The following is a 16,477-nucleotide window of genomic DNA, read 5'->3' as shown; positions in this document are numbered from 1 at the left end:
CCATTTTCTACCCTCATCTAGCCAAATACGGCTGAGTCCATTCATATAATATTCTTCGAAGTAGCATGTTCTTTCTGGATTTTTGTCTTAAAAATGCAAACATTAACATTTCAACCAACAGCTTCATACTGTATATTTGCAAACTGTTAATACAATTGTGCAAAAAAAAAAAAAAAAAAAAAAAAGTTGCTCCAACTCCTTTGCCATCTAAATGCTTCTTCGTTACAGATGGAGCAGAAAAATAAATTCAAGTACACTGAATACACCTTTGTAATAAAACTCCAAGTCACACACCTTGATGTTTACCACTTGTGTCTTTCGCAATTTTCTTTCGTCGTCCATAGATAAGCATGCAGGTGGTATTAAGATCCTTCTGTGACACTGAACAATACAAATTGTCAGGCTTTTATCCGGAATGTCATGACAGGAATGTCATTTGAAGCAGGTGTTGGTACTTCCAGCAACACCGCAACTAACCAAGTACACCAGATACTGGAAAATATTGACTATAAAAAGCGATATGCTTTGCTTTTGTGACTTCTTCTTTCTTTTTTTCTTTTCTTTTTTTTTCTTTTCTTTTTTTTTTTTTTTTTTTTTTCCCAGAAAAATTGTCAAAAACAATCTCTTTTAATCCCTTAGGAACAATTTTCAAAGTGCTTTTCGAATGAAATGGTTTATAAAAACACTCACCGTGGATCAATAAAGTTAATGAAATGCTGAAAAAGTGTGCGGGGGTGGTGGGGGAAGATGGGTAGGTAGAAGAGGGATCAAACCAAATCTCATCTTCTTTAACACAGTGAGGTTATGTTAAAAAGGAAGATGGACAGAGCATCATTTAAATGTCTTTACGGCCAAGCTAAGGAGCTGCCAAAAGTTAACATTGATGTGAAGCATTAGCACTGTAAAGGACTATAATGCTTTTCACAGACGATCCACCGCATCTTGCAATCCAAAGGTCGGAGGTGGTCTGATTAGCCAACTGGTCGGAATTAATTGGTGCATTTCCCCCATCTAATGTGAACACTCGATAACTTTGGCTTGGCCCACAGTTGGGTAAACGGAATTGCCCTTATGCCAAAGATGCTGCTGTGTTTAGAATGAACCATTTCTGAAGGAAAAGTAGAAAAAGTCAAGAGGGGAGAGGGGAATTTGAGAAAAAAAAAAAAAAAGAAAAATAAACCAAAAAACCAAACAAACGAACAAAAAAACCACCTGCTCTTCCGGCTGGCAAAATAAAGCATCTTCTTTCTTAGGTAGCAGCTACCACAGACAGCAAGAGTAAACACAACTAACATACAGAGATCCAACAAACACTTCTGACTAATAACAGAGGTGACAGATCAGCAAATCTCTTCTGCATTCAAAATGGTTCAATTGCTTCAGGGATCTTTTCCCACTTTGCCCTAAACCCCTTATTCTATTGCTTTGCAATCTAGTCAAGCCATAAAATCGCACACACGATTCCTTTCTTAAATCTAAAAAAGGGGTGTATGCACTAGGTCATAATACACAGACAAGTATACTCTACTTTGTTCCCACAAATGCAGGCTTACATTTATCTAGCTACTTTGTATGCTTTTATAAGCATTTAATATCACTGATACATAATCAAATAGCAGTTACCAAATATATTGTGGGATTCCCTTCTGTAGAACATCACAGGCACCAAATGCTTTTTTTTTTTCATTATTCAGTTTTTGTATTTTTTTTTTTTTAACCTAAAAGAGCTTTAAATACGTTCTATGTGGGAGCAGATTAAAAAAAAAAAATTCACTCTAAAAATAATAACAAAAATAAAAGGGCTGGGGGGAGCAAGCGTGACTTTCTGTGCCGATGTCCTCACAGGTTGATATCTCTCACATCTGTGGGAGTGCTGGCCTGGTCCAGTTCGTCCACCATCTTAGAAGGATTGCTTTGCTGTTGCTGCTGCCGGACTTGCCTAAGGCTGTTTACTAGCACCGCCTCGATCTGTTCTTGACAAGCTTTAAGGCAGTCCTAGAGGACAGAAAGCAAATTGAATTGTTAGTGGAGATAGATAGTCTTTTTTTTCTTACTGAGATAGTAGAAGTTGGAAGAGCATCAATCTGGTGTTCCCGAGGAGCGCCTGCTGTGACAGAAAACGACCTTGAATTCTCACAGGTAACCATTGTGTACAAACCCCCTGGGTTAAACAATGCTAACGCCATATTCATTAGACTCTCCAAATCTTAATATTTTACCTGGTCTTGCTCATTTGTGTGGTCTTCTTGAGCAGGAACCCAAAGCGTTGCAAAAAACCAAGGGCGGGGTATATGAATTTCTGCATTCTCCTATGCAGGGTGAAATGACTTGGGTGGGTCTTCACTACAAAAAAGCTGCATTCTTCTGAAATAACTGACATGTGCTATACCAAAGTCACACAGACAGGGGCACTTCAGTTTTACCATCAAGCAAATTGATGGTAAATCAAAGTGAAGGAGAAGTTTTGAGGTCCCTGAAAAAGCGCAGTGCTCTGTTGCTGAGTTTTTATCAGTCATGCATTTGGGTCCCCAAGGCAAAAGCATGGTCCGTTTATCTGTGAAAATTCACAGAAGGGGAACAAACAATGCAGCCCCAAACATGCAGCCATGTTATCATTCTCTGAGCGCATTCCAGAGAAGAAAAGTGATTTCAGCAGCTGAGGAGAAGGAGGTGTAGGGTGTGCTCCCACACCTTCACTCGGAGAGCAGGACTATTTTAACAGCCCGAGGAACAGTTATTGGCAATAATTCACAGAAGATATTGAAGCAAGGACAGCTACTAGAAAAATACCTAAGTCAAAAATGCACAGCCAGGCCTCAGAGTCCAATACATTACAAATTACACTACACAACACTTGGAGAAAGAGCAGGATACAGTACAGCAACACAGATTTGGGAGCCCTGTACATTACGAGTCCTGCAATGAACATGAAGTATAAATAAACAAATGCGAAGGATCCCCCCCACTTAAACCAGACACAGCAATGAACATGATGACTATTAAAATATTACAGGATGTTCCGCATTCTTGATAATATGATGGAAGACCAAATAATATGGGTATTTAAAAAAAAAAAAAGAAGCGTGAGAGAACATTGACAAACACTTGGTTATAGCCAAAACTGAAAAAGAAAACCCAAGCCATGACTGTATAAACACAATTATGTGCAGCATGCTGGGACTGTTGAGAGTATTAGTACAACACTGTGTAGGTGGGCAGGTGGTGCTACGATAAATGGGTTTCTCTAAAAGCAGCCCCGTGGAGTCGTCCTACAATATGGGAAAAGGTACTGATACTGTAAACTCACTGAAGCCTCAGTCTGTGTGAGAGCTGGGTCTCTCCCAAAGACTTCAGAGAAACGCAGATTTTGGTAGCAAGGAGTTTTACAGCAGAGTATTTTAACCAGAGCCCTGGCAGGGACGGTGAGACCCAGTATTACCACTCCCACTTCCAGGCAGGGCAGCTGAATAACAGAGCTGGGCACCGACCTCCCTGGCATCCCACGGGCGTCTGTGTCAGCCCAGGAACTGAGTATGCAACGCGACTGCAATGCTGGGGAGCTGGGCGCTGACCAACAATGCCCACTTTCTCCATGCAATACCAGGTTATTCAGGAGAGTTTGAAATATTCATGTATGGAGGTTCAACTTGTCATCCTAGCCAGACTGGGAAAACACGTCAAATGCAGAGTATCTGTTCCGCTGACGACACTGACGTTCACGATGCACGCAATCAGCTCCGGTGGGTCACAAACACCCATTTTTCTTGGCTACTAGCCAGCAGCTGCTAGCTGCAAAATCATGTCCTCTCCTTGTGGTGAAACTGCCCTGCTCTGAAGGTGCATCTGCCAAAGAGAGGCCGTGAGGGATGGCTTTTCGAACTGACCCAGGAAAAGGGGGTTGGATGAGATGCTGGCTGTTTTAGAGACAAAAATATTCACAGTGATGTGGATCACACCAGCTAAAGCCAGAGAGAGATGTCACTGAAATCCTCTGAGTATCTGGGCTACCCGTGAGCAATCTGACCCAGGAGTTTGTTCCCTCAGCATGGTAACACCCCTGTGAAACAAGGGTACAGGGCATGGTGACATGAAAAACCTCTGCTGCAACGTTGTGTGCGTGCGTCGGGCAGACCAAGCCTTCCCCATGTTCACCTTTTGTCTTGAGAGCCAGGGACTGTGGGACTGCTGCTGAAAAAGGAGCTGTGGTCAAGTTAACTGGCTTGTAGCCATACTGTACCTACCCCAGCTCCGCTCCGCTGTAAGCAATGCTTCTCACTGCTAGCAACTTTCCCAAGTCTCAGTCACTGGAGCTAAACTTTCCCACGCTCTGCCCTCTGCCTCAGGCTGGCTTTTTTATGGAAGGGGAGAAACCACAACAAAAAAAGTGCTGCTGTGTCCAAGGAAAGGGTTACAGAAAGCAGGTGATTTTACCAACATTAGCCAGCTCTTAAGCAAAGTTTCCAACTGTTTTATTTTTTTGAGAAGTATAATTAGAATTTGGCATGGAACATGGAGGTGGGGGGGTCAGATACCTTTTGATATCCTCAAGAAATGCAGCCCAAGGTTAGCAAAGATACATGGCTCAGAAAACTGCATACTGCATTCATTCAGAGCCCTTATGGTCAAGGAGTTCTGTGCTTTGGAGGAAGGCAACCGCCATCCCTGTCTGCATCTAAGCCCAGCCGAGCACAGGAGGGGACCTGCAGGGGTGCACGGCAGTCCCCTGCCAGTCCAGGCACCCCTGTTTCCCTCCTCTGGAAATCAGGTTATAGGAAAAATGGTACCTATGTGCCATACCGCTGCTGCAGAGCCAGAATGCCAAAGGGAGCTGGGACACAGAGGGTTTGTTCAAGATGGCCTGGGGAGCACCGAACACTGAATTCAGGTGACTGGCCATAGGCTCCTTGTCTCACAGAGCACCGCATGCTGCTCCTGAGCTCCAGCAGGCACCAGTGCAGCCCACAATACAGCAAGGGAGTGCTGCAACCTGCTCTTGGTCGCACCAGTCCTCAGCCATACACTGGAACGACTCCTGCGTCAGACACATTGCAGAGATCACCCTGAGCTCTCTGTAGCCACCTCCAGGTCATGCCCTGGTTTCTGTCACTCCTGTAATTCATCCTGATGCTCTGTGAGCAGGAGCGATGCTCCTGGAAGATCAAAGGTATCTCATGGGCACCACCACTGCATTGCCACAGCCAGTGCATAGTCGCTATCATTTGCAACCAGTGAATAACCCTGGGGCTCAGAACCATGGAGCACCTCAAACGTCGAGTCAACTCAGTGGGATGCAGGGATTATTGGTGTACTAAAGAAATGACCACTCAAGAGAAACAGCAGGCAGGCTGTGTTGGAAAATGCTGGTCTTGGTGTGCCTGGTCACTGCTTCCCCTGCCCCAAGACAGGACACCAGCTCATCCCAGTGCCCAGGCTGTGGCCCTGGGTAGACCCATGTTGGGCTGCATCCCCATCTCCATCTCCATCCTCACGCCAGCGCCCGCTGCTTTTCCCAGCACCCCATGCTGCAAAACTCCTCATGTAGCAACCGTGCCAGCAGGAGGTTAATCAAAAAAACGCAGAGTCACCAAACACACGGTTCATGCATAGGCTTCATTATAGCTGGGGTTTGATGGAGGGGGGTATGCCTAAACTGGTAGGCAGAGCACTGGGCAGCAGCCTGTCCCCCCTTGCGCTCCCATCGGCTGGAGCTGCTGCCTGCTGGCCTCCTGCTCCTGTCGAGAAGGGAAGCTTTAGTGTCTGAGCTTGCTCGGCGCAGACCAGGAAGCCTCCAAAGTGACAGACCGAGGCAAATGCCTTTGAAGATGCAATAAAATGTAAGCACAGTGGATTTTCTAGTGATGAGATGCAGGACAGATAAGCAAAATTTAACCTTCCTCACCTCATGAGGCTCTTCCTTTCCTTTTAGCAAAAGGTAAGGAAAAGGGCTTCTCTGTCTGTTGCCACTTTGCTGCTGCTGCTGGAAAAGCTGATTTTTTTTAAGGTAAGAATATGTACTTTTGTTTAATCAGGTAAAGGTTTTAAATAGCTGGGGCTTGCTCTTGTATTACTGGGGGCTTAGTGATTTCCTAATACCAGAACTGCTTGTTTAACAATGGGAGCTGGACAAGTTCCTTGGCCTTCCTTACAAAGTACCTATCTGGCAAAAGCCATCAGAAACTCGGATAAAGAAAATCCCCTGTTATTAGCTTGGGCGGGTTTTAGGTCCATTGTCAGCATTCACCTGTTTGTGAGCAGGCAATGTCACAAGTCCCTTCAAGGGTCAAGGCATTTTCAAATGGAAGAAAGAGCAGGAGCACCAGTTTGGAGACTCTTGTAACAGACAATATTCATAATGCACTTTTTTGGGGGGTGTAAGAATCTCTTCTGTTAAAGCACAGTGGTGCACAATTTCAAAATAGCATGTCCTTCTGAAAATAAGCCAGATTTTTTACAAGCAGCTTCAGACTGGAGAGCTTAATGAGGCAATTTCCTTGCAGCCAGGCCTGTGGAAGGAAGGGTGGTGACACACAGAACATAAGGCTTGAGTATTTGGAGCCAACTTTGTCTGTTTCTAAATACCCTCATATATGATCATTTACACCATTATTATAAAAACTTCTGATGGTCAATATGATGCTTCATTTAATGTATGAAGAGGCTAAAATCTTTAGGTAATCCTATAGAGAAATGGGTCATTTCTGATGTCTTCATTTTGTACATAAAACCAATGAAGGGGCCCAGACTGGAATTGTCACAGTTTGCACGGATTTTATTTCACACAGGGATCCACAGGCCACTGATGCATTATTTCTGTCATGTGTTAGCTCTGGTCTACACTTATGTTTTGAACTTTAAATAGTGTACCACTGAATTCTTTAAAACAAAGACAACTATGGTAAAATAACCAGCATGTTGCAGTCAGCATGAAACAGCTTCCCCCAAAAGTGTTGCTATTTGCATACTAAAACTCAATTTTTTTATTAGTCTGAGTAATACCTTCTGTTTAATTAGTCTTGTCTATGAAGCATCCACCCAGGAGCCAAAACTGCCTGGCCAGCACACACCAAAAACGGTGAAACCTTTATTTTGCAGGTTGTCCCATTCTACAATCAAAATCTAGTAAGGAAAAAAACCCCAACGCTAGATTCGTGAGTGAACCTCAGTCATGCAGCAAAACGAGCTGGAACACACCAGCAGATGCAGCCCAGACTCCCCAGTACTGATGATGGGAGATATAACAAACTCATCTACCTGAGGCTGTGCAATCGTTAATCCTGGCTCTGCACAATACCTGATCCGCCAGCCATCCTGGTTTGCTGAAGATCACACACAGGCCCTCACCACCGTTTCTGCTGAGGTGTTCAGGTCACACGATGGGTTTTTACTCACCGTGGTAGCTGCGGGACAACAGATGATACCTGGCACAGAACAATGTCAGAGTGCTGTGGACAGACCTGAGCGATGTGTTTTTATGCCAGATGAGATGCCACCTAAACCTGTCAATGGCTTTTTTAATAAACTGGAATTGGCAGAAGTTTACAGCTGGCCAATGTGACATGGGAGCAAAGTGCTTGTACTCTTATATGAAAAATCCTAAAACTACCTTTGCTGTGCGCTTGAAGCACTGTCTCAGTCTGGAACTAGCTTTAAGACATATGAAGTACACCAGCTGGATGGTAATCTCACAGGTGAAAGGAAAAAAAATGAATTTATTCTGAGTATCTTCTTAGCCCAATTGCCATAGTGGGATACAGCAAGTGGCTTGTTTCATAGATGGGGCTACCACTTCTGTTTGCTTCACTGGAACTTTCTGTCAATCCAGAGTTAAGTGACACAATACAAAAACTACAAAAACCCTATCAGGACAAACAGCCTGGCATTCCCATGAGGCAGTGTTTTTAACTCCTCAAAGTTTCATGTGGATTTGCTGCAGCATGTGTACATATTTTACTGGTGGACTTTCATTTTGCAAGCTCCAGATACCACTGACAAGAGAAAATTAAAGCTTTTAAAAACGTATCAAAGAAAAAAAGTATGAATTGCACTATTTTCAGCAAATCTTTCTTGAAAGAACACTATAGGCCACTGAAGTAATGGCCTTAGATTTTGCAATACAGGGACTGGGCCATTCCTTCAGAATATTGTAGGGTTGCCTTTGTTGTTTTTATAAAAAAGTTTTTTAAGTGTGTGTCACGTGGATCAACTTCCCCATTCTTCTATATGGTCTAGTAGTTTTAATGATTAAAATAGTTCAGGTACTTTCCATTCCATAGTTTTATTTTTACTTCAGCATGTACAGAACTAAAAAGGCAATTAACTTTGGGGTTTCTTTTTTTTTTTTTCCTGAAACTTTTTCACCCCTGGGTGATTTTACTAGCACACTTGAAATGCATTTGAAGGAAAAGCAATGCTTTTCTGTGTCCAATGAGGACTACCCTCGTGGCTGTGATGGAAATGCTGGCAGTGAAAATGACCAGAAGGAGGATCTACTTATTTAAGTCAATAATAATTAAGGATTTCAATTTCTATGCAGGACAATCTTGAAAGAAAGCACAAGCACTAGGAAAGGTCGTGCAGAATATTATACATAACTCATTTCCTCAAACTTTTCAACACCTCTATGATATATATGCCCTATAGTGCTCCCCAGCTTCCAGTTTTAAACTGATGTTTATAATGCATTGGCAAGCTATTAGGGGAGGCATCCCACTCAACTCAACCAACACGCTCTCGCTTTGCACTGGTCATCGCTGGGATTTTCAGTCCTGACTGCTCTGAGCTCCAGGACCACCTCATCGTGACCCATGCAGCCTGTCACCCCAGTTTTACTAAGTTAAACAGGTACAAGACATCCTTTCCATCTTGCAAGATCATGACTGGACTGATAAATGAAAAAGAAAAAAAGAAAAAGAAAAAGAAAAAGAAAAAGAAAAAGAAAAAGAAAAAGAAAAAGAAAAAGAAAAAGAAAAAGAAAAAGAAAGAGAAAAAAGAAGAAGAAAAAGAAAAAAGAAAAAGAGGGGGGATCTTGAAAAGACATCATTTTATAGCTGTTTTAGTAACTTGGCTTGGATTTCTGCCACAGACTTTAGCCATTTTGAAGTCTTCCTTGGCACCCCATCCAAACTGAAGCTGATAGATGGTACCTTTCAGATGACAATGGTCTCTGCATCGGATCCCGCAGCAACTGAGCAGCAGCGCATCACCTTCTCCACAAAGAAAAAAATCACTCCTCTCAAATGCCGATAGTGGAGGGCTATCACAAGAAGGTAAACTATTTCAGCCACGCATCTTTTCTCTCTTTCTCCACTTTGAATCAATCCAGAGCTTCTGTAACTGTAAGGGAACTGCGGCTTTGTATTTATTGCACCTACTCCCACAATGACAACCACTCTAAAACAGATTTAACCACCAGATTCATTTCACACCCAGGCAGGGCCAAGAAATGATAGGCACCCCTGGATCCATCCTGGTCCCATAACACCCAGGTCTGCCAGACCGTGTGCTCCTTGTGCCAGCAACCACCACAGCTCCGCTGCTCACTGACTCCGGCAGGCAATGACGGATACTGTGCAGAAGTGATGGACTTAGCTCTGGTGTCTTCCATAGTGCCTCAGGACACAGCGCTTTTTGTATCGTCATTTTTAGATTCCCCTTTTGCATCTCGGTTTTGGTCTTGCCTGGGAGAAGAAATAAGAAAACTTGCCCCAGCAAACCTCCTAATGTTTGTTTATCAAAAACTAGATTTAGGGAAATGCCTAGGTACATGGAAACTGGTCTGAGCCTTGCAGCCACCCAGCTTTTGCCCATCCAAGATGGCACTCATTTGTGAATACCAGCGTCCAGAGAAAATGCATTATGGCAGCGTTTAAGGAAGAAACCAAAGACTGCAAAACTACTGTTTAACAAGGCTCCATTTTAATTCTGTTAAATATCTATTAAAACTTGACAAGATCTTAGCTTTATGGTGAGGTCTTGTGCATCATCAACCACAGAATAAGTAAGACCAGCACCAGCCAAAGCCTGAGCCAGTTAAACAGCTTTGATCAGACCAGTGAGAAACGACCGAAGAGAAGCGACACCGTATCTCAGAGCCCTGCTTGGGATGTATGGACGTCCAGTTGCCAAAGAGCTCTCAGCCTGGCAACCCCAGGAAAGTCGGCAGGGATCAGCGCGCCCACCATCGCTACCACAGCCCAAGCTGCGCCGAGCTCAAGCCACCGGCGAGGTAGACTCATGAAATCCTTTGCAACGCCAAGGCTGAGGACAATCCTGCTCAGTGACTGAGTGGGATGTTTCTCAAGGGCTTTCAAAAGCCAAACCTTACTCTCCTTTACAACCAGCAGCAGAAGAGTAATAGTAGGGCTGTTGTTGTTTATAACATATGCATATGAACGATGCAAAATACTGAGCTGTAACTCTACCATATACTTCTTGATGGTCCTGTATTTCCTGGCCAGATTTAGGAGCCTGGATCCAAACCCTGGGTGCTTTGCTGAGTGCTCAAAGTCCCAAAGCTGGGAACACTGCAAAAGCCTTCTGGCATTTTTCTGTTAAATGGTGGTTGGTTTTCCGCATATACATTAATTACTTCACAAATAACTGTTAACAGCCCCAATCTCTTCCTCTTTCTTAAAACTAACTGCAAAAGGGAAATCAGAAAAGGACTTTTTTTAGGTGTGGGACCTGGTACGATAAATGGAAAGGATGCTGGAGATATCTGAAGTGACAATACTGTTCACCAGTCATGTATGCATTGCTTGGATAATCTAAGAAAGCAGCCATCAGACATGCATTACAGAGTTGGGATTTACATAAATTCCAGCATGGAACGTGTCATCTGTACTCCTAAATACAAAAGACGGCTGGATTCCTCCGCTGGTTCACATTTAAGCCCCAATTCAAACCTCTCCAAAGCACATGCTTCATTGTTGACATAAACAGGGATTCCTTCCCAAAGCAGGGCCTTCGTGTGCCGAGCGCTGGCCTTTAGCTTGCCGACGTTCTCCAAAACAAGAGCCTGAAAAGCTGCTGTGGGAATATCATGCCCATTTACTACACATACTGTATCTCAGTGATCTCACATCTAATGGATGTAGTTTAAAACCAGAAATATTCTCCCTCCTAAATGTGTCTATTTTTGCTACTGTAACAAAGAGCATCAATTACAGATAAGTGTCTGTCTCTGTTTTTCCATCTGCAAGTAGAGAAAGTAGTGATTTGCTGTTCCAAAGGGCATTTCATGCAGACTAATGAGGACATCTCACTTTAAAAAAATAAAGTTCATCTATGCCAGAATTTCTCCACTTACTATTGCTACATTATTGTAATAATGCAATATATAAGATGACTAACATCAAGCATCTGAAAGATGGCACATTTTTCTCTGCAGTTTTTCGGTCTTTTCAGCACTTTCAACAGTGTACTTTCTAGATTCAGTTCCACTGTTTGCTTCAACAGTCAGTTTGTTGGTTTCCTGTTGCTCGTGTGGGTATTTCTCATAGCAACAGGAGAGAACAATGTTTTCAGAACTGGAAAAAGTGAGAGTAAAGCCAAAGCACTGGCAGGGTGATCCAGGGGCAGATGCCATGCCTGAAATTATACTCCCTGCTTAACGTGACTTGGGATTTCAAGCTGATAATCCCTGTCTTAACAAGGTATACTTTGCAATGGTGAAAAGCTGCAAATTTACCCTGCTGTAGTAAGTGCCACGAGCATTTATTGAAGAACAGGATTTTAAAAAAGCTGTGACAACCCGCCTGCGTTTTACAAAGCTGTATGAGCCAAGCAAGGATTCCCCGCCGGAGGTCAGAGGCAAGTCTCTGACCAGACTATCTATCGCCGGCCTGGGAGCTCCTCCGGCGGCGATGCTTGGGCTGCGGAGCCGGTTCCTCGGGGGGCCTGGCTTCCTCAGCGCGCCGGCCGAGGCTGTATTTATGAATGGATCTGACGGAACTCCACCATGAGCCCGCGGTGTAACTGCATCACCCCATTGTTGCTACACACGCACAGCACTCACTGGGGAACAAAAAGCTGAATGAAGCGGAGCAGCTGCCAACTCAGGCAAAGACAACTTAGGAAACTATCTCATTCTTCCTTTCTTTTGGAGGCTATTTTGTCTGTTGTTTCCTTGCATACAAAATGCGGTCTGCAACAAATAAGGCAGGATAAGATACAGCGAGTCCTGTTACTTGGTTCCAAAACCACAGGCCCTAAACACTACAAAGGAGGGGATAAATGGTGTATGTGCCATAGGGACAATGTTCAAATGCTATCCATTCAAGACAGATTTCCATGATCTTATACTGCTGCTCAACAGAAACTGAATTCCTGAGCCTGGTGGTTCTGAACATAGTTTCTGTGCAGAAATCTGCAGGGATCTTTATGAAGGGACTTTTCAGACCTTGGGGGAAAAAAAAAATCCCAGCACTGACATACGTAGCATATTTAAGTGGAGATATTTTAAATGCCATTTATTATGGACCTGGTCTTCAAAACAGCCTGACTCCACATTTTCAAGGGCTCATAGCCAGCTGTTCCGACAAGACTTTAAGGAAAGCTTGGTTCCTTTTTTCTTTCTACCTCAGGCTCTTAAACATGCTTCAGATTTTCAAAACCACTCAATACACACTAGTTCCCATCTGGGAACAGACTTTTAAAAAAAGGACTTGTGCCCACATACAAGCTTATGTGTTGGCTCTGCCTGAAAACCGTTCTCCAGCTGCTGATGCTGGAGAGGACAACTCCTTTTGTCCGGATGCAACCTTCAGAGCTGGGCTGTAGGAAGAAGATGTTCCTTACGTGCATATACAACCCTTGCTATCACACAGAGTGAACCTGGCCAGCCGTTCTGGCTGTTATGGTGCTACAGAGTTTATTACACAAACAGCTACTAACCAGCTTAATTTGGTATCTAACCTTGCCAGCTTTTGTCAATGATGTAAGCCTGAACACATTTTTAATATGAGATAATTGTTTCTATGTTTCAGTGCACTCAGCCTCATAGAAAGAGGTTGGAAGGAACCTCTGGAGGTCACCTAACACAACCTTCTGCTCAAAGTACGGTTATCTTTAAAACTCAGTTGTGTGCCTAATTCTCACTGATTTTAGCCTACAAAATTCTGGTCCAAGGTGCTTTGTAACAGGTAAAGACCTCATCTACCTATCCCTGCAGTAGTTTCTTGAGGTCCTCCTCAGAAACCTTATGTATTTCTCCTCACAGAGATCTGGGGTACCAGAGAATGGAAGGGCTCAGGACAGACTGAAAGGAGATGCAAGCAGTAACCAGGCCAGGGGATGCATGCCCCGCACATGATTTACGACAACGCTGCCAGGCATGGCCAGGGAGGCATTTTCCAGACCCACGGCTAGTGAGCTGACACACTGAACTGACAGCTGCTCTTCCAGGAGGTGAGGAGATAGATTTGCCCAACACAGGTCTGTGGCAAAGCAGAATATTGATTGCAAGGTCTTAAAATGTGCCCTACCCATTCAGCTATCCTTCCTCACATCCCGTAATTGTACACAGCGGGGATGCTTGTATCCTCTTCTGAAGCATCTGGCTCCACCAGGGACAGGATACTGTGTGCACTGGAGTGCTGGTCTGGGATGCTATGGAAATTCCTGACTTCCCGAGTTGTTTATTTTTCCATTGCAATGACCCACCAAGAGATGCACAGGGAGCTCAGCGGCTTCCTGTGAGTACATCTATTAACTCTTTGCCCACCAACCTCTCCTCTTGTCTTCAAGCAACAGCAAAGGAAATGTTCCCACCCTCTGGCAGCAAAATAGATCAGAACATGCAATCCCCATCCTGCAGAGCTGTGTGAAGCTGCGTGGGACTAGTTCTTAACGACTCTTTGGGAAAATAATGATCAGAAAAGGCAATTCAGATATACCACGCAGAGCTACTTTCACTACCCATAAGGCTGCTGAGCTTCTCAGCTTCTCCAGGAGTAGCTCCCTGGTGTTTATTTTCATAGGTGGAAGGAGTAATGAAACCGAGGTTTGCATGGCCTCGTTGTCACTGTCTCTTCAGAATGTGATTCAACCTTCACCAAATGGCCCAGGGCAGCTATTTATCAGAAATAACTGTTACCCCTAGAATGACACTGGCAGGATTCCTTGTATGATCTCGTCTACAGCCTGGAGCACTGCTTTGGATTCACACAAGGAGAGCTGACACCAAAGTGTTTTTGAAAGAAACGCTCATGTGTTGGTTGTTTGCTTACCCAACAGCTGGGTTCTAAATTAAATGCTGTTTATTAATAACATATTTTTGGTCTAATTCTTAATGAAACATCCATTAAAAACATTATAGCACTAAATGCCAAACTCCGGTCTCAGTTACACCAGTGTAAATCTAAAATAACTCCATTGATTTCAGCTTCCTGGTTTATGCTGCTACTTGCTAGCAAACAGATAGCACCCTCAAATTATCATTACAAAACAGTAAAAGTTCAGAAAAGCTCATTGCAGTTAAGTTGCATCAGGATTTCATTATCATTCTCTTATTTTCATATACTTGCAACTTTGAAGCTGAAATTTTTCATGCTTCACTTCAGACAGTGACATTTTTTGGAAAGCCAATCAGAAAGTCCCATCGTCTGTCTCCATGCTTAGCAATCACACACACCAAGAGAAAAAGAAGCAGAAGCCCCCAGGACCCTCCAGTCGGGAAGGATTCTCCCCCAGCTCTGCCATTTCCTGTGGGCTACCAGGAGGTGGGGGGGGGGGAAAGAAGTTTTTCCTCTGCAGAACTGTAATTTCTGTGAGTTCCCTCACTTTTCCACCGCATGATGCTCCTGAAGCGTAGGAGCTCTCATTTCTTCCTCTTCCCTAACCGTCTCTTTGAAACAAAATCATTCACACAGTGATGATGAATTAATTGTGTCACTGCACGAACAAGCTCTCAGGCACCAGAAATTAGGAAGTGAGAGAACTGAAGCTGTTCATTCAACTTTAATTAAGTCCCAGAGTAAAATATTACAATAGTCTTTACTCTTCATTAACACAGCCTTGGGCTAACTCTTACACAATCTAGCCAGTACATTTTTTCCAACAACACACTTTACAGATGAGGCTGATGTTACTACCTATTGCTAAGCCTGCCCCGTACTTCTCCAAGATTCTGTTTTGAGTTACTTATCTCCCTCTCAAGGTTTAAGATGTGGGATGCAAGCTTCCAGTCCTGGGCCCTTTTGCATTTTTCCAATGCAGAAGTCACGGAGAAAGTTTCTACCAAAATATTTCTCCCATTTCCAAATAGCTGGCTAATGACAAATACACTATTTTGCCCAACTTAAAAATTCTAGCCATGTTTGGTTGGGCCAAGACTTCAAAGCTTGCAGGAAGCAGACTCTGAGTTAAGGCTACCTCTGCCACAGCAATGGAAACATCTTGAAAAAATGACAGCACCTCTAACTTCTGCAAAGACTTAATTTTTTTGGTGATTAAATTATCCAGAAGCTCCTTTTGTCCCAAGCGTGCTCTGACTTGGGGACTGAGTAGACTGAGGGGACTCTCCTCTGCAGTCTGTGCTGCTGTGGGCTGAGACCAGGAGCAAAGGAAGAAAGCTTGTCTCTACCCAGTGCCAACAGACTCTCAGAGAGGAGATGTGACCAGTAAAATGTTAAGAGTTCTTTGTTATTTGGGAAGAGTGATTTTTTAAATTTTTTTTTTTCCAAAGGCATATAAGCTCAGCCGGATCTGGGAATATTCTCACCAGGATGGCAAAAAGCACATTTCTGACAAAAAAAGCCATCTGCTAAATTTCAAAGAAAAGGAGCGAAGAAATTTTCAATGCAAAAACCATCTTTTTTTCTTCTAACTACTTAAGAGCTACTAAGCTGTTTTGGCAGGTATTTTCTTTCAGACTGAAACAATCAGGATAGAAAAATTCAGCATGAGAGATAAAGTTTGTCCAATCTGCAAGACGCTGCAAAAGGGCCTTACATTAAGCAGCATTGGGATGCCTGAGAAACCTTCAATACCTCCTATAATAAAGAACATGAGCTTTAAGTGTATATCAACAAATATCAAATTAAGAGAATCCAGAAAAACTCCCAAGACAGCAAAAAAAGCCATTTCCTCTTCAAATGTCATTGTGTATAACATGCTCGGAAAGTCAATTAACATGGGCTCTACTGTACCAAGGAGAAAGAAAATCCCACAAGAAAGACACCCTACTGTGACTTTTCTTCTGTCCCTACAAGCCTTCACAAACATCCCCAGTACGCAGACTGAGCATGGGAAGAGTCAGCTGGGATCCCAATTCAAGCAGGGTTTCACGGGTGAAGCAGCAAGGCACCAGCCAGCAACCGAAAAAAACCACACAGAGAAGAGCAGTAGGAAAATTCATGGGTGTAATCCCTACCATGAGGAGCAGTGGTGCAAGCAAGAAGCTGCATCGAGCCTTGCAGGACCTTCTGAACATGACCCCATGCAGCACGAACTGCAATAACCCAACTGAAAGGTGACT

At 43.6% G+C, this 16,477-nt stretch overlaps 1 protein-coding gene across 1 annotated transcript in view; it reads right to left on the bottom strand.

Annotated features, from left to right (window-relative positions):
* Positions 1 to 594: 594 nt before the first annotated feature.
* Positions 595 to 16,477, bottom strand: part of CCND2 (cyclin D2) — a 35,618-nt gene continuing 19,735 nt past the window's right edge. Inside the window, exon 4 of the mRNA XM_010575334.1 lies at positions 595 to 1,995. Coding sequence (XP_010573636.1) covers positions 1,840 to 1,995 — 156 coding nt within the window. The 3' untranslated portion in view covers positions 595 to 1,839. The remainder of the gene's footprint in view (positions 1,996 to 16,477) is intronic.

The sequence above is a fragment of the Haliaeetus leucocephalus genome, unplaced genomic scaffold (genome assembly GCF_000737465.1).
Source record: "Haliaeetus leucocephalus isolate CR32 unplaced genomic scaffold, Haliaeetus_leucocephalus-4.0 Scaffold473, whole genome shotgun sequence".
Taxonomy (NCBI): domain Eukaryota; kingdom Metazoa; phylum Chordata; class Aves; order Accipitriformes; family Accipitridae; genus Haliaeetus; species Haliaeetus leucocephalus.
Note: the sequence above shows the minus strand (reverse complement) of the source record. Positions and strands in the feature narration are given on the sequence as shown.